The 18,293-nt window shown below is 40.3% G+C and overlaps 2 protein-coding genes across 5 annotated transcripts in view; both read right to left on the reverse strand.

Moving 5' to 3' along the window:
- The window catches only part of LOC117509594 (basic helix-loop-helix domain-containing protein USF3), a 46,394-nt gene extending 38,923 nt beyond the window's left edge, over nt 1–7,471 (reverse strand). The window contains exon 1 of the mRNA XM_034169335.1: nt 7,461–7,471. The gene's annotated coding sequence lies outside the window, so the exon portion shown is untranslated. The remainder of the gene's footprint in view (nt 1–7,460) is intronic.
- naa50 (N-alpha-acetyltransferase 50, NatE catalytic subunit) lies at nt 165–16,759 on the reverse strand. Of its 4 annotated transcripts, none has more exons than XM_034169371.1 (5): nt 16,550–16,759; nt 13,759–13,892; nt 4,807–4,950; nt 1,958–2,024; nt 165–1,637 (listed from the first exon to the last, which is right to left on the reverse strand). In XM_034169371.1, the coding sequence occupies exons 1-5, from the start codon at nt 16,555–16,557 to the stop codon at nt 1,460–1,462; spliced, it is 531 nt and encodes a 176-aa protein (XP_034025262.1). In that variant the 5' UTR covers nt 16,558–16,759; the 3' UTR covers nt 165–1,459. The 4 variants fall into 4 exon arrangements, with proteins under 4 accessions (XP_034025262.1, XP_034025274.1, XP_034025255.1 ...); XM_034169383.1 differs by having other exon boundaries at nt 4,807–4,926; nt 16,550–16,757; XM_034169364.1 differs by having other exon boundaries at nt 13,759–13,895; nt 16,550–16,757.
- Nucleotides 16,760–18,293: the final 1,534 nt, after the last annotated feature.

Here is an 18,293-nt window from a genome sequence, read left to right on the forward strand (position 1 = left end):
AGGAACTAAGAGCCAATCAGCGTCTGTAAAACAGAAACGGGGGATGGTCTTGTGTTGCATTGCACGTACCAAAGCACTTTTGCTGTGAACCTCTGTGCAGCACATACCTCAGTTGTGTTTATTTGTGTCAAAAATCCCCGCAAAACACAAACATGGACAAAAAACACATTTACTGCAAATAGTCACTCCTTTATTTAGACGTTAAAAAGTCTTAGAATATAGAGTTCCAGAAAAGATAAAATTCTCCAAAGAAAAGAAAACATGCTTATACTACAGTGGAGAGGACAACTCTCCCAGCATGCAGAAGGTCAGAGCTTCCCCTGGGTAATATATTGATCAAGAAATCATACGAAAACCTCCAAACTACCAGTTAAGCTTCAGAGCCTATTAAAAGGTACAGTATATGCAAGAGAAGCTGGTGGAGCCAGCAAGTTTGAGGAGACCGTTTCTGCACAGTTGCTACATAAAGTGCCAGAATAATCAGGCAGCATTCATGATACACACTGTCTGTAAAACTAACAATCCAAATCCTGAGCACACTGCTGCTGAAATCTAATGCCCAAATCGAATTCCAGCAAGACAATCTCTTAATATTCAGACTTCCCTTACACGTTAAGGTGCCTGCTCTAAAAACAAAAAAACATTCAAAGCAATGTTTTGTTGGCTTCTCACATTCCTACTGACTCCTTAATGTTTTCACCCATCCTATGAAGCCCAGGAGAACCTCTGAACCATTCGCCATTTCAAAGTAAAAAAAAAAAAAAAAAAGATGGGGAATTAACAGGCTGGAAAATGATATTCGGAAATTAAATGGTGAATCTTTCAACCACCTCAAAACTGTTCAGCCTTCCAAACAGCTGTATCATCAGAACAAATGTCTGCTCTTCCCCTTTGGATTGAACATAAACTGGTGAGACTCATTTCCCATAAATCCCAGAGTTCAGGAGGCAAGGGATTTGCGGTGCCATGAGGTTCCACGTCATAACTCAGTGTCACTCCAAAACTGACCAGCTGGGATTTTAGCTTTCAAACTAACTGCTTCAAACCAACAGTTCTTTTTTTTTGTCCTTTTTTGTTTTTTTACAGTGCAGGTATGTCCCCATTAGCTTTATAACCACAGAGAAACACAAATATGATGCTCTGCACCCCCTCCACCAAGTGGAACAACTGTCTAAAGTTTGCATTTTTACTAAGAGAAACACTTTCAAACAGTGATTTCTCATTTTTTTCAAATATGTGTATAGGAAAAGGGAGGCAAAAAAAAAAAAAAACCTCAAACAAACAAAAAACAATCAAGGGGACCCCTCTGCAAAACAAACACCGCAATTTGTATTCATACTTTCAATTTATATTGAGCATCCTTTGAAGAAAGCGTTGCATGTGTCGACCCTGGGACTTTTGTCATAGTTCTGTTTCTGTGGACACGGGCACACCTGTGCGCTTTCCAAAAGCTGTGCCACTACTCTGCCTTCTGAAGCTCTCCAGAGGGGGGCGCACACGGGCTGCGCAGACTCTTCTGCAACACGTGAGCGTCTGCAGGCTCTATCCTCTTGTAGTAATTCTTTTTTGTTTCAATGATCTCAAAGCCAAACTTCTGATAAAAGTCAATGGCAGACTCATTGCTGATCTGCACGTGACTGTAGGAAAGGGAGGAAAACGAAAAACTTGGAGTTAGTGTAAGAACTACCAAAAGTTGGTCAAAATTTCACATTTAACAATAGAATTTCCAACATTTTGTATTCAAACAACTGTAGAAAAACTCAAAGTTACTTTCAAAAGATATGAAGGATCAATACTGCATATTTGCAGATTCCACTTTCACACATAGTTTTCTTCATATATGGACATTTGACATTTATTGACAGAAAATGTGTCAAACTAAAAGCTACGATAATAATGAAGACTATGTTTAGCTGCAGCTTTACTTTGCACACATCTACGTACAGAAGACACTCACAGGTAAATGTTGTCAAAGGTGCCATCTTTCTCACAGATATTGAGGACGTGATTCAGCATCTTTGTACCTGAAAGCAAACAAAAACAAAAAAAAAGTTGACAAAGTTCAATCTATAACAGTATTTGTTTACAGCATTGTAACACCAGAGCAATTTATACAACCATCACTAAATCTGACAAAAGTAACACTTTCAAGTGGTTCATCCAGGCAGAAACAACAGCACTCATGCCTGAAACAAGTCAACAATGCTGAGACCCTTTACAGAATGTGGTCATGGCGAAGTCCCAACCAAATTATCCTCCGGTTTTCCTTTGGTGAGAACACAAAACTGGACCAACGAGAGGGTAAATATGAAACCTGTGCTGCCAGTCATATAGCAGTCATCGCAACGAGTCTACACTTCAACAAACACCACCTACACACAGTTCACATAATAAATCAGTCATAGCACCTGTACTGCTTCATTTATAAAGAAAGACTGAAAAACTAGAGTACAATCCACAAATTATTCATAAGTTTGATAATTAAGATGCACATTCTCAAATGTAGAAAAAGATCACCCCACCAAAACTACAATGTTTGCTAAAGTTAGCAATGATAGCTGACAGAACTGTCAGCCAACACTTACTGTAACTGTCAAAACTGTGCATGCACATTATTTCTTCAAACTCATTCAATAAATTACTGTATGTAACTGAGGAAAACTAGCAAAATGAATCCAGTTCTGTTCAATAGGTTAGAACGTATCTTGTCTTCCAGAACAAGATACGTTTGTGAGTGGCAACCAGGGGCCACTTACAAACAAGAATCAAACAAGCGTCTTTTCCACAAAAGTCCAGTGTGCAAACCACTGTCCCACTAAGCTGATTACTGCTTTCCAATACAAATAAATAAAACATTCACACAGCAACCTACCCTCACAGGTTCTCTTGAATCATGAGACATTACAATAAATAATGAACTCTATTTATTTGAGGTACATCAGACATTTACATGGACCATAAATGTTAACATGTTGGTCTCATTTATGTGATCTTGTTAATCAGTTTTGTGATGCGGACAATGAGGTGACAGTCACATACCTGTGCTGCCTTTGACAAAGCCACACCAAATGCTTCAGTAGTTTAAACCCTTCACAACTTGTATATTATAATAGCCAAGTGGCTAACAAAAGTTGTTAGAACAAATATTTTTGGAAAAATTTGCAATTTTAGCTAACCGATAAACAATGGACGTTGTGCTGCAATGTACAATGGGGGTTTGGGGTTTTTAAATGTTACTGTGGTTCATGTTAGTTTAACAGTGTTAGTGTTATTGATTTGCTGTGTTTTCTTAGTTCAACTGGTTCAATCAGTTAAGTGTTATGTTGCTGTTACCATGAGTGAAATGTGTATTGCTTTTAATGTCTTTCATCACCGTCTCTGTTTGTCAAATTAAATGCACCGGCTTACAGCAGAATGCAGAAAAGACAAACAACTGTGTGTGTGAGTGTGCAATTTTGATCACGCACAAACGGGACAGCGGACATTTGCTGTTTGTTATGCTTATGTATTTTGGATCAAGGATGAATGGCACCAAAACTGAACATTGATAAGAAGTAATATTTTTAGAGAAGCTACATATATTAGCTAACAATGCTGAACAAGGATTATTTACATTCTGGACTCACACGCCAATCCAGCAGAGGGCGGTAAATGATCTATATATTAATGCCGCATTCACAATGAATGCCACGCGAGCGAAGGCGGCGAGAGGCTGCCATGTAATCCCTATGGAAGGAGACGTTGTGGCGCCACAAAAGTCCAAGCCACGCAATGCGATGCGATGGCCACGAATAAAGCAACACGAATAAAGCGAATTTGAGCGATTGGTGCATTTGTGGCACGATATCGTGTTGCATCGTGTCACGTCGTTACATTAAGACAGGTAAGTTTTTAAAAATTCTGCAATTAAAAGGAAATAAAAGGGTCGTGCTCTTCTTCAAAATACTGTTGAGGTCTAAGGTCTAAAGCCACACTGACACTTCACAAATTTAAGCCCTGCACTGCCGCGCAATTCGTCATGCCAATGCGACCCGGTTTGTCCTACTGGACACTGCATTATATAAAATAATTATTTCATAGTGGATTAATCATTTGCTCTCCAAGCTTGTCTGATGAAACTATCTCCAATTGCTCCCGAAATCACAGAGGAATTTCCTACAGCTGCTGCTTGTCTCGCGTGCTTCAAGACATGGAGAACGTACTTGGAATCTTCTCCAAGGTAATTATTTGTAATCTTTATATAGTAATGCCTTGGTAAAACAATTGGATTCTCATGCCTTCTTATGAGCATCTGAAAAATGATGTTTATTATAGATTTAACATTGCGTCATAATTGTTCAGATGAGCTGCACTGTGATGCACTGAGCTGACGCACTGACTCGCAGTGACACACAGTGTTTTCAAATAGATTGCGCAATGCTCACAGGTAGTACACAAAATTAATGTGTGCTAGAGATTATGAACATTTCAAAATTTTCTTTGCACACGCAGTTTACAATGAGTTTATTCACCGGCATGCCAGACTGAGTGCCAGTGTGGGGAACAAATCTGTGCAAGTGTCAAGCCACTTTAAGGTTCTAAGAACATTCTGGAATAACACGCCATTCCAGCTCATTATAGAAACTTTGTGCAATTTATTACCACCCTTGAAAAATGCCAGGTACCTATTATATAAACACTACTCAATCTAGAGCCCATGGATCCCCATGGGCAATGCAAGAATTGGTTAAGATGAACCCAATCTAAACTGATGCAAAAAAAAAAAGAGATGACAGAAAAGCCCTCTAGATGTGCAGTGCTGCTTACCGATTCCAAGTCTACGGTAGGGTGCTAAACAGCCAAGTGTCATAATGTAGAGTCTCTTCTGGTTCTGAGAGTGATCCACTCTGCAGCACACAGCCCCAACAGCAATGTCATTGAAGTATGCTGAAAGAAAAGAAAGAAGTACTCCTGAAGAATGGTAATGTTTCTTTGCAGTGCAAAACATCAGGGCCCATATCCACAAAGCAAAAGGTAGCTCTTAGTGACATCATTATAAGAAAAATCTTGGAATTCCTTGAATTCTTAGACATTTCTTAGAATTTTCCCTTGGTAAGATAAAAATTATTCACATCAAGCATCTTAGGCCTTAAGAGAGCTCCTAAGGTGCAGAACAGTTAAGAGGAGGGAGGAGGACTTTTAAGAAGCCTAAAAGTGTCTTAAACAGACAAGACAGCAGAAAGACAGAGAGGAAGGAGAGACATTCTTTGTATGTTGAATGGCAGCAACACGCTACTAGCTTGATCATGCATCATGCAGGGATAATGTTTGTGGTTGACCTCATCAGGAATGAGCTTACCTTCCCACCCAGCATCGTAACACAATAACGCCTGAGATGAAGGCCATCACAACATTGTGATACCTGGCCATGGGAAAAATAATGTAAATTGCATATTATATATATATATATATATATATATATATATATATATATATACACAACCCCTGGCAAAAATTATGGAATCACCGGCCTCAGAGGATGTTCATTCAGTTGTTTAATTTTGTAGAAAAAAAGCAGATCACAGACATGACACAAAACTAAAGTCATTTCAAATGGCAACTTTCTGGCTTTAAGAAACACTATAAGAAATCAAGAAAAAAAGATTGTGGCAGTCAGTAACGGTTACTTTTTTAGACCAAGCAGAGGAAAAAAATATGGAATCACTCAATTCTGAGGAATAAATTATGGAATCACCCTGTAAATTTTCATCCCCCAAATTAACACCTGCATCAAATCAGATCTGCTCATTGACATTGACCCTATGCCATGACATTGACCCTATGTGTCTTTTTGCAAGGACTGTTTTTGCAGTTTTTGCTCTATGGCAAGATGCATTATCATCTTGAAAAATGATTTCATCATCCCCAAACATCCTTTCAATTGTCCAAAATATCAACATAAACTTGTGCATTTATTGATGATGTAATGACAGCCATCTCCCCAGTGCCTTTACCTGACATGCAGCCCCATATCATCAATGACTGTGGAAATTGACATGTTCTCTTCAGGCAGTCATCTTTATAAATCTCATTGGAAAGGCACCGAACAAAAGTTCCAGCATCATCACCTTGCCCAATGCAGATTCAAGATTCATCACTGAATATGACTTTCATCCAGTCATCCACAGTCCACAATTGCTTTTCCTTAGCCCATTGTAACCTTGTTTTTTTCTGTTTAGGTGTTAATGATGCCTTTCGTTTAGCTTTTCTGTATGTAAATCCCATTTCCTTTAGGCGGTTTCTTACAGTTCGGTCACAGACGTTGACTCCAGTTTCCTCCCATTCATTCCTCATTTGTTATACATTTTTCGATTTTTGAGACATATTGCTTTAAGTTTTCTGTCTTGACGCTTTGTCTTCCTTGGTCTACCAGTATGTTTGCCTTTAACAACCTTCCCATGTTGTTTGTATTTGGTCCAGAGTTTAGACACAGCTGACTGTGAACAACCAACATCTTTTGCAACAGTGCGTGATGATTTACTCTCTTTTAAGAGTTTGATAATCCTCTCCTTTGTTTCAATTGACATCTCTCGTGTTGGAGCCATGATTCATGTCAGTCCACTTGGTGCAACAGCTCTCCAAGGTGTGTTCACTCCTTTTTAGATGCAGACTAACGAGCAGATCTGATATGATGCAGGTGTTAGTTTTGGGGATGAAAATTTACAGGGTGATTCCATAATTTTTTCCTCTGCTTGGTCTAAAAAAGTAACCGTTACTGACTGACACAATCTTTTTTTCTTGATTTCCTAAAGCCAGAAAGGTGCCATTTGAAATGACTTTAGTTTTGTGTCATGTCTGTGATCTGCTTTTTTTCTACAAAATTAAACAACTGAATGAACATCCTCAGAGGCCGGTGATTCCATAATTTTTGCCAGGGGTTGTGTGTGTATATTATATATATATATACTCAACAAAAATATAAACGCAACACTTTTGGTTTTGCTCCCATTTTGTATGAGATGAACTCAAAGATCTAAAACTTTTTCCACATACACAATATCACCATTTCCCTCAAATATTGTTCACAAACCAGTCTAAATCTGTGATAGTGAGCACTTCTCCTTTGCTGAGATAATCCATCCCACCTCACAGGTGTGCCATATCAAGATGCTGATTAGACACCATGATTAGTGCACAGGTGTGCCTTAGACTGCCCACAATAAAAGGCCACTCTGAAAGGTGCAGTTTTATCACACACCACAATGCCACAGATGTCGCAAGATTTGAGGGAGCGTGCAATTGGCATGCTAACAGCAGGAATGTCAACCAGAGCTGTTGCTCGTGTATTGAATGTTCATGTCTCTACCATAAGCCGTCTCCAAAGGCGTTTCAGAGAATTTGGCAGTACATCCAACCAGCCTCATAACCGCAGACCACGTGTAACCACACCAGCCCAGGACCTCCACATCCAGCATCTTCACCTCCAAGATCGTCTGAGACCAGCCACTCGGACAGCTGCTGAAACAATCGGTTTGCATAACCAAAGAATTTCTGCACAAACTGTCAGAAACTGTCTCAGGGAAGCTCATCTGCATGCTTGTCGTCCTCATCGGGGTCTCGACCTGACTCCAGTTTGTCGTCGTAACCGACTTGAGTGGGCAAATGCTCACATTCGCTGGCGTTTGGCACGTTGGAGAGGTGTTCTCTTCAACTCTATGCGAAGGAGATGTGTTGCACTGCATGAGGCAAATGGTGGTCACACCAGATACTGACTGGTATCCCCCCCCAATAAAACAAAACTGCACCTTTCAGAGTGGCCTTTTATTGTGGGCAGTCTAAGGCACACCTGTGCACTAATCATGATGTCTAATCAGCATCTTGATATGGCACACCTGTGAGGTGGGATGGATTATCTCAGCAAAGGAGAAGTGCTCAGTATCACAGATTTAGACTGGTTTGTGAACAATATTTGAGGGAAATGGTGATATTGTGTATGTGGAAAAAGTTTTAGATCTTTGAGTTCATCTCATACAAAATGGGAGCAAAACCAAAAGTGTTGCGTTTATATTTTTGTTGAGATAAAATATATATTTTACAATAAATACCAAATTACAATAAAAGCCATCTCAAGGTGCCTCACACAGAACAGTTCAACATAAAAAATTAAAATAAATAAATAAATAAATAAAAATCAAATACCTAATTAAAAACAGAAGTAAAAGAATAAAACATAACAAAATAAAAAGTACTCATAAGAAAGAGAATAAAAATAGGTTTTAAGTCTCGACTTAAAAATGTCCACGGACTCCGACTGCCTCACTGAGGGCCATGTACTGGTAACCCAGAATGAGACTGCCCACTCAACAAACTTCCCCAGCCTTCTGGTCATGATGAAGGAACTTGGGCTGTCATACCTGGCTTTTCCCCTTTGGGTACCCCTAGAATGGCCAATTTTTAGCTTAAATTCTCAATAGCTGCCCCCCTTCCGCAACCCCCCCCCGGTCGCTTCGCTCCCTCGACATTACTACGCTAAAATTTTATCCTAGCTAGAACCCTGTTATCTGTATATAATATTTTTTTTCTTTGAAACGAAAACGTCCCTTTATGAACAGCGACATGACGTCTCCTAACCGGGCAAAATATTGATGAAGTACCCGGATGTTAATGCATTTTCAATGGAGATCCGCGACTGGACACACTCAGAAAAATGCTCGCAAAATACGTGTTAAAAAAAATGGCATTTTGACCTGGATATTGAGCCAGTAAAATTAAATTACATTAAATTATGTCAGGAAAGTATTAAACTTAAAGTATTAAACACACACATTCCCAAATATTAGTGTTGAAAGTTACACGGATCTGCGCTGTTCAAGCTGCTGAGCTGAGGCGTCCTGCAGCTGCTGTTCAACGCAGCTCCTAAAACCATTACAATACATTTATATACATATTATATTTTTACACAATTATCCTTTATTGACCGAGTTTCATTCATGAAGTCAGTGGTGTGTGTACAAATCTCTATGTGTGGGTGTGACTGTGAGCGGCACAGTGCGCGGGTCATTATAATCTCATTATTTTAAGGTGCAAATTAAAAAAAAATCTCCAGTCTCGTCGAACAATTTTAATCACTAACGACAAGTATCTAGCAGTGGAAAATACTCGTATTAACTCGACATAAGTGAAGAGTTAATGGTCCGTGTCATCGGGTGACACAGGTACGGCAGGAAACATACAGCTGTTTATCATCCAAATATCACAGACAAAGTGACAAAAAGAACCAAAACCACTTACTTATGGAAGGAAATATTGTCTCCCTTGTTCCTCCATTTGTGGATGCGCAGCTTTCCGGCATATTCCACCTGTTTGTTGAACTTCTATGCACGCAAATCACTAACTTGCCCGGAATTAAAATGGCGACCACGCCTCCTTACTGACAGGATTTACTTAATGGTTTTCATTATGCTTTTGTTCTTATTTGTTCTCTAAAGATTTGAATCTTTAGACAAAGAGTGAACCAGGAAGTGTCTGAGAGCAACTCTGAGCAAGGAGTGGACAGAAACTTTTACCTTTGTGATGAGGCGGGGGTTGACCCTGTTGCTAGGTATGATGCAGTCTTCTAGGAGCTGTGACTGGTTTTCACAAAAAGGAAAAGAGAAAAAAAAATGCACTCTGCGCTCCTAGTTATGAATGGACAGTAAAATCAACCAATCATATAACCTGAACTGTATTAAGAAATGTGTAATAGTGAAAATAATTTAATGTCATGATGACAAAACTCAGTAAAATTAAATGAATTGTTACACAGCTTCAAAATGGTTGAACATACCTCATTCACATTCCGATTATTATATTGATTAGCTTATTGTTATGTTTACTTTCCTTGCTGATAATTGCGCACAAGCGATGAGTGTGAGACATGCAGTCCAAAGTGAGAGCGGACATTGCAGCACACAAGAAAAGTTCTTCTCAAACAGGTGAGTTTAGGCTATGGCTGCTGACATCACTTACTTTGATATTAATAATTGAATAATTAACCATAACCATCCCAAAGACGTATCGTTATCTTTGGCTGCTTTCAGTGATGCCGGTATTTGGTTAGACTCTTTCTCTCCGATTGGTCTGTCTGAGTTATTTTCATTAGTTACTTCATCCAAACCATCAACATGTTTATTAGACCCCATTCCTACCAGGCTGCTCAAGGAAGCCCTACCATTATTTAATGCTTCGATCTTAAATATGATCAATCTATCTTTGTTAGTTGGCTATGTACCACAGGCTTTTAAAGGTGGCAGTAATTAAACCATTACTTAAAAAGCCATCACTTGACCCAGCTATCTTAGCTAATTATAGGCCAATCTCCAACCTTCCTTTTCTCTCAAAAATTCTTGAAAGGGTAGTTGTAAAACAGCTAACTGATCATCTGCAGAGGAATGGTCTATTTGAAGAGTTTCAGTCAGGTTTTAGAATTCATCATAGTACAGAAACAGCATTAGTGAAGGTTACAAATGATCTTCTTATGGCCTCGGACAGTGGACTCATCTCTGTGCTTGTTCTGTTAGACCTCAGTGCTGCTTTTGATACTGTTGACCATAAAATTTTATTACAGAGATTAGAGCATGCCATAGGTATTAAAGGCACTGCGCTGCGGTGGTTTGAATCATATTTGTCTAATAGATTACAATTTGTTCATGTAAATAGGGAATCTTCTTCACAGACTAAAGTTAATTATGGAGTTCCACAAGGTTCTGTGCTAGGACCAATTTTATTCACTTTATACATGCTTCCCTTAGGCAGTATTATTAGACGGTATTGCTTAAATTTTCATTGTTACGCAGATGATACCCAGCTTTATCTATCCATGAAGCCAGAGGACACACACCAATTAGCTAAACTGCAGGATTGTCTTACAGACATAAAGACATGGATGACCTCTAATTTCCTGCTTTTAAACTCAGATAAAACTGAAGTTATTGTACTTGGCCCCACAAATCTTAGAAACATGGTGTCTAACCAGATCCTTACTGTGGATGGCATTACCCTGACCTCTAGTAATACTGTGAGAAATCTTGGAGTCATTTTTGATCAGGATATGTCATTCAAAGCGCATATTAAACAAATATGTAGGACTGCTTTTTTGCATTTACGCAATATCTCTAAAATCAGAAAGGTCTTGTCTCAGAGTGATGCTGAAAAACTAATTCATGCATTTATTTCCTCTAGGCTGGACTATTGTAATTCATTATTATCAGGTTGTCCTAAAAGTTCCCTAAAAAGCCTTCAGTTAATTCAAAATGCTGCAGCTAGAGTACTGACGGGGACTAGAAGGAGAGAGCATATCTCACCCATATTGGCCTTTCTTCATTGGCTTCCTGTTAATTCTAGAATAGAATTTAAAATTCTTCTTCTTACTTATAAGGTTTTGAATAATCAGGTCCCATCTTATCTTAGGGACCTCGTAGTACCATATCACCCCAATAGAGCGCTTCGCTCTCAGACTGCAGGCTTACTTGTAGTTCCTAGGGTTTGTAAGAGTAGAATGGGAGGCAGAGCCTTCAGCTTTCAGGCTCCTCTCCTGTGGAACCAGCTCCCAATTCAGATCAGGGAGACAGACACCCTCTCTACTTTTAAGATTAGGCTTAAAACTTTCCTTTTTGCTAAAGCTTATAGTTAGGGCTGGATCAGGTGACCCTGAACCATCCCTTAGTTATGCTGCTATAGACGTAGACTGCTGGCGGGTTCCCATGATGCACTGTTTCTTTCTCTTTTTGCTCTGTATGCACCACTCTGCATTTAATCATTAGTGATCGATCTCTGCTCCCCTCCACAGCATGTCTTTTTCCTGGTTCTCTCCCTCAGCCCCAACCAGTCCCAGCAGAAGACTGCCCCTCCCTGAGCCTGGTTCTGCTGGAGGTTTCTTCCTGTTAAAAGGGAGTTTTTCCTTCCCACTGTAGCCAAGTGCTTGCTCACAGGGGGTCGTTTTGACCGTTGGGGTTTTACATAATTATTGTATGGCCTTGCCTTACAATATAAAGCGCCTTGGGGCAACTGTTTGTTGTGATTTGGTGCTATATAAAAAAATTGATTGATTGATTGATTGATAATTGTATGAATGTGATAGAACTTACATGTAATTTCCATTTTTCCCATAGCCAGGTATTACAATGTTGTGATGACCTTCATCTCAGGCGTTATTACGTTACTACGCTGGGTGGGAAAAGTAAGCTCATTCATGATAAGGTCAACCACAAACATTAAACCTGCACAATCAAGCCGCTAGCATGTTACTGAATCACTGCCATTCAACATACGGAGAATATCTCTCCTTCCTCTGTCTTTCCACCATTGTGTCTGTTTAAGGCACTCTTAAAGCCCCGTGACACTTACACAACTTTGATGCACGCACTTGCACGCCCTGTGTCGTGCAGGAGAGTAAACTCGTCTTTCTCGGCTGAATGCGAGAGGGGCATCGGTGTGTACAATTGCACAAAGAGAATTTTGAAATGTTAAAAAAAAAAAAAAAATCTTTCATGCATACATGTTGTGCAATGTTGTGTGATCTACTCGCCAACACTATGTCCAGCTCATCAAGTCAAGTAAAGAAGTGAACAGAGCGAGTGATTGTGCCAGCGCACCGCATCAGAGCGCAGCTCGCCTGAACGATTATAACAAGATGTTAAATCTATTACATACTTTTACAGCTGCTCACAAGAAAGAAAGAGCATGCAACTGTTTTTACCAAACCATGACAATGTAAGCATGACAAATAATTACCTATTTAGATGGCTCCAAATGCTTCCTCCTGCTCGCTCAGCGCGCGTGCGTGCTCGCAAGAACAGCTCCGGTTGGAACGGTCCTCTGTGATTCAGGAAGCAATTAGAGCCGTTTTCAACAGACAACTCGCAGAGAAAATCATTCATCCGCTACAAAATAATTATCTTATGTAAGCAGCGTCCAGTGCACAGCAGCCAGTGGACCAAAGCACTGCATCCAGCTGGGAACACAGCGAGTGGGATCATCAAAACGACATGCGTGCAAGTGCGTGCATCAAAGTCGTGCTAGTATCGGGGGGGTCTTTAGGCTTCTTAAATGTCCTCCTCTTAACAGTTTTGCAGCTTAAGAGCTCACTTAAGCCCCTTTCACACCAGGCCCACTTCGAGTTGTGTCGTGCAGTGTCATGACAACACCACGTGGAAGCAACCCAGTGCCGAGACGATGTGGCTCAATGCCACAACAGTGCGAGGGACGCAAAGGATGAAGCGAATCGGATGCCAAAAATGAAACGTGTTTAATTTTTTTGCATCCTGTGCTCGACGCAGAAATTAAGTGGTTTCAGCGCAAGTCAGAGCAATGCCGACGGTACTCATCATGACTGGAAGCCACACCCTCACAATACAACATTACCGACGCCAATTTATGGCGTCCGATTCACTTCGTCCTTTGCGTCCTTCGCGCAGTTGTGGCATTGAGCTACATCGTCTTGGCACTGGGTTGCTTCCACGTGGCAATGCTTTGTGAATAACTTTTAAATTACTAAGGGAAAATTCTAAGGAATGTCTAAGAATTCGAGGAATTCTAAGAGTTTTCTTAGAATGACATCACTAAGAGCAACTTTTAGCCTTAGGATGCTTTGTGAATACGGGCTCTGATCTTTACTGGCTACGTGTCATCCTTTGCTTCTTCCTTTTCATTTCACAATAAATGGTAAGGAAAACACTCTTTGCTTATTAGAAACAAAAAAAATGTAGCCTGGGCTGTAATATCATGAGTCATGTTTCATACCTAGTTTGGCAAGCTCTCCAACTTCCAGTACATCCTTGTAAAACTTGTCATTGTAGCTGACAGGGAAGATAACCTGGTTGAGGCGCTTCAGCTGCTTAATGTTGTGGGGTGTAACATCCCCCAACTCGATCCGGCTACTGGAACAAGAGCAAACCGGTCAAAACAGCTGATAACAGTTTTATTGTCTGCTATTTTCAGGGTAAAGTCAACCAAATGCAAGAAAATCAAATCAAGCTAGTGTTAGTCTGCAATAGATGTGTTACTGGCAAATGTAAGCACATGCAATGTCACCTATAAAGCTTTGGCTGAGCCAGACAGAGATCACATGTACAATGTTCCATGAACACAGCAGGGAATACCCAGGTGGTGGGTGCCCTCTGTCACATTGAACAAAGCGGAGATAATGCTGCTAATTGAGCTGACCCCTACTGACGTCCAGTGTCACAAATATATGTTCCACCTGACAGATGATGAAAAAGTTTGGGTCAGAATAAAGTTTAAGGTAACAATTAGAATGACTGGCATGACCAAATACTGCCTTCCCTTGTGTTACTGCATGCATGCACACAGTGGAGTCTCAGCTCAGTGTGGCAGACAGCACCCAAGACCAGGCTAACCCCAGAAACTGTAGCCATCATAAAGGGCAGGTAGGACTATAATCTGACAAACTCTCAGTCAAGGATAGGAATATAATGTGATAAACCTCACCTTCCTCTAACCACAGCATGTCACAGTCATATGACCGAATCAAAAAATTGTTATTAACAAAGTGGTGGCATCACAAGTCTTTCATCTTAGTTTCATCTGGTTGATGTTTTGTGTTAATACATAATAACACAATTTAAAAGGAAAAGTGTCAACACTTTTTGGGAAAAGGGAAAACTCACCTATAACATTCTACATGAGTATTTATATTAATGCTTGTTATTCTTTCATTTTAAAGTAGACCTGCATTGAAATAAATGTGGTCAGATCTCAGAAAGAAATAGCTGATATGTATTTATAAGACCCTTATGAATGCAGTAAAGTAAAACTGCCCTCAGTGAAAACTGTTTGTACATCCGGGTCATTGCAGTGACGTCCGGCAGAAGACGGAGCGCTCCCGCCTTCAGTCCGATCCCACATTGAAATTGATTTTATCTGTTAGTAATGTTACTGTTATACACATCCTGGTTTCAGCATCCAAAAGCAGCAATGAATGTGAGATACAGCTCTGCATGCTCAGATCAGCGGCGACATCGACAGCAGGCGACGTTCTTCCCCGATGCCTCGCTCTCTGACTCCGCTGTGCTTACTGAGTCTGTGTGCTCGGTAAATGCCGAAGCGGGCCACTCATATCGCCCCCGTGTCTGCTGTGCAGCCGGCACCACGTCCCTGTCTACTGAATGAAGGTGCAGCCAACTTGGCAAAAGTCCAGAGACTACTCTCGCTGTTTTGATGCGGAGCGGCCGGTGACACCTGTTGCTGCAAGAACAGACTTTCCGCAGAGCCGCACGTCTCGGTAATCGGAGCCGCAGAGCTCCGTGGCCGCTGAGAGAGGTTTATATCTTTTTAATGACTTGGATTCTTTGCGGGTCCCACCTCCGTACCCCGCGACGGTAACACCGGAGGCGAAAGACAGTAGATTTTCAATGCGACACCACCCAATCAAACGGGCATATGAAAAGTCCCCAAAATAATTTTCAAGCACAAATAAAAGAAATGTCTACTCACCAAACGTGCCGCAAGACAATACGAAGTTTTAAAAAAGTAGATCCTTCCGTATAAGACAAGAAAAAAGTGCAGATGCAAACACGTAAATCCACAAATTACAGTTGGCACGCGCAATGCATGCTGGGATAGGGTCTTTTCCCTGACGTCTCGGCAGCGTCCGGATGTGATGACAGTTTTGCAGAGGGCTAAATTTTAGCTGTAAATTTGTCATTTTTAAATGAAGATTTCTCCGCTGAATGACAGATCTGGGCTTGCAGATTTACTTTACTACATTCAGAAGGATCTTATGTGTAAATATAAGTCATTTTTTGGTCCAAAGATCTGACTGCATTTATTTCAATGCAGGTCTACTTTAAACACTTAAAGGATAAACATGATTTAAAAGAAAAGAAACAACTACTGTACATGGATTTAACTATACATACAGTAACTTATTTTCAACATAAAAGAATTGTGTGGATCTGTTGATTTGTTTGGATCAGCACTATGTTGGCAGGCTGGTGGTTCACTGTGATATTTTTAGAATTATGGGTCAAAAAAAAAAAGAAAAAAAAAGAAGCTGTTTGGTCAACAGTATGTGTCAGCAGTGCCAGGTCTGACATCTGTCCACACAGACATCTGGTCAGAATATTTAACCTGAATCAGTTATTACAGCCACCTATATATTAACATATATTTTACTCTGAAAGCTCAAGTTACACTTGGACATCTGACACCAGGAGTAAGTTGTTGTCGAGGGTAACTTTGATGGGAAATGTCACCGAGTTTACCTGTAGTTAACCAGTTCGATCTGTAGCTTAGACACAGCCAAAAGTTAGTTAACTCAGCTCCCAGTTTTTGCTAGCTAGTTAGCTTAACTCTTTCGCAACCTAATCAACGCGACAATATACAAACAGTTACAATGGTGACAACAGTATTTGAGTAACAGCGCTGTCGTTAGCCGATTGTGTTCCGCTCAAGAATAAAAATAGGTTAACGTCTTAGCTAGACTCCCCGCCTCCCTGGGCAGGAAAAAAAGACATGGAAAAACTTTACTTATGCTAAGCTACTTATCCGTGACTCGAAAGCTTATACTCACCCTTTCATTGTCAACTGATATCGCCCTTTATTTTCGAGTACGTTAAATTCTAAAGTTGTTTAGCGCAGAAAGAGGGAGTTTTGACAGAGTTAGGGTAGGGGATAGCTCCTGTTTTACCCTCCACATGTAGCTAGTTAGCTTAGCCGCACACTGCTAACACGGCTGTGTAGAGGGACACTGTCAACTCTGACCTCCGCATGCGCGCTCACGTTACTGCACGGTCACGATCACATGATTTTTACCCCCCCCCCCAGGCCGTCACGAATATAAACATGGCCAATGGTACACGAGTAAAATATGTTTTTTTTTTCATCTTACTGGGGTCAAGATTGGAATTAAAACCATCTCCAGCATAGTGTCAAAAGCAATTATTAAAGGTTGTATACTGAGATAATGCCTCCTTTAAAAAGAATGATAATCAAATTTTAAAACGCAGACAGCAAAGAACCGCCTCATTTCTGTGCATGTCTCTTTAAATGGGAATGAGCTGCTGTTTGTCACACCCTATTTACCCTGCTGGGTACTATTTGAAGGTGAATTTCTTAAGTATTTAGGAAAACACAATTATGATGGTGGTGGAGTTCATGAAGTCATTAAAAGTATGGATCTTTGTATTGATCCAGGACCATTTTAAACCCAGACACTCCAATTCCACATTCAGCTTCTCAAGCTTGGTGAGATCACAAAGGCAATTGACTGGAGAATCAGCTACAAGAACTATGGTACCAGAGATGTCTAACATCCGAGCGGGAGGGCCAACCTCATACAGCTGCTCAAAGTAGCCAGCCCAGCATGACAGTACACCAGAAGCATCTGTCGGGCCTTGGGACTGAACCATCTTCTGTTATAACTGCAGTAGGATGAGGTGTATGTTTGGAAGAACAAAGCACTTTGAGTCCTCTGCAAGCAGGGCGAGGGTCACTAGTCCACAGATGGTGTGTCACCTGATCGCAGGTGATTTCATATTAGTCTGGCTACATATTTAACCAGTTACCTCAAATGGCCATTCTAAATTACTTTGGCATTTCAGGGTCACTCAAGGTCAAAAGTCATATGACCAATATAAAGGCGATGTATGACATCATATTAGTGTTTTAGTGACAATACGTAGGTGGTAGGTAACCAGTTCTTTGAAATGGCCATTGTAAAAAAGTTTGACTTATCATTGTCACCCAAGGTAATGATCATGTGGGCAATACTAAAGTGATACTGTACATGACTTCAAATTTGTGATTAATAACGAACGTGGATGTAGCTTTAAAAATTTCTTCAAAATTGTATTTTTAAATATCCGCTCTATGTGGTGTTAGCATTAGGCCAAAGATTTACGGTGCATCCAGAAAGTATTCACAGCGCTTCACTTTTTCCACATGTTGTTATGTTGGAACCTTATTCCAAAATGGAATAAATAATTTTTTTTCCCTTCAAAATTCTACTCACAATACCCCCACAATGACAACATGAAAAAACTTTTTTTTTGCTTGAAATTTTTTGCAAATTTATTAAAAATGAAAAACTAAGAAATCACACATTCAATACTTTGTTGATGCACCTTTGGCAGCAATTACAGCATCAGATTTCTTGAATATGATGCCAATTTCAATTTATTTTCATTTATATAGTGCCAAATCACAACAAAGTTGCCTCAAGGCATGTTACACAAGTAAAGTCTAACCAAGCTTGGCACACCAATCACTGGGCAGTTTTGTCCATTCCTCTTTGCAGCACCTCTCAAGTGCCATCA

The sequence above is a fragment of the Thalassophryne amazonica genome, chromosome 1 (assembly GCF_902500255.1).
Source record: "Thalassophryne amazonica chromosome 1, fThaAma1.1, whole genome shotgun sequence".
NCBI classification, from domain to species: domain Eukaryota; kingdom Metazoa; phylum Chordata; class Actinopteri; order Batrachoidiformes; family Batrachoididae; genus Thalassophryne; species Thalassophryne amazonica.

What these genes read in the sequence shown, in the direction of transcription:
- naa50 (XM_034169364.1), bottom strand. An exon ending in TGGAGAGCTTGCCAAACTAG is followed by an intron (nt 4,951 to 13,758) that starts GTATGAAACATG and finishes ACCATTCTTCAG; the next exon opens with GAGTACTTCTTTCTTTTCTT. An exon ending in CTACCGTAGACTTGGAATCG is followed by an intron (nt 2,025 to 4,806) that starts GTAAGCAGCACT and finishes GTTTGCTTTCAG; the next exon opens with GTACAAAGATGCTGAATCAC.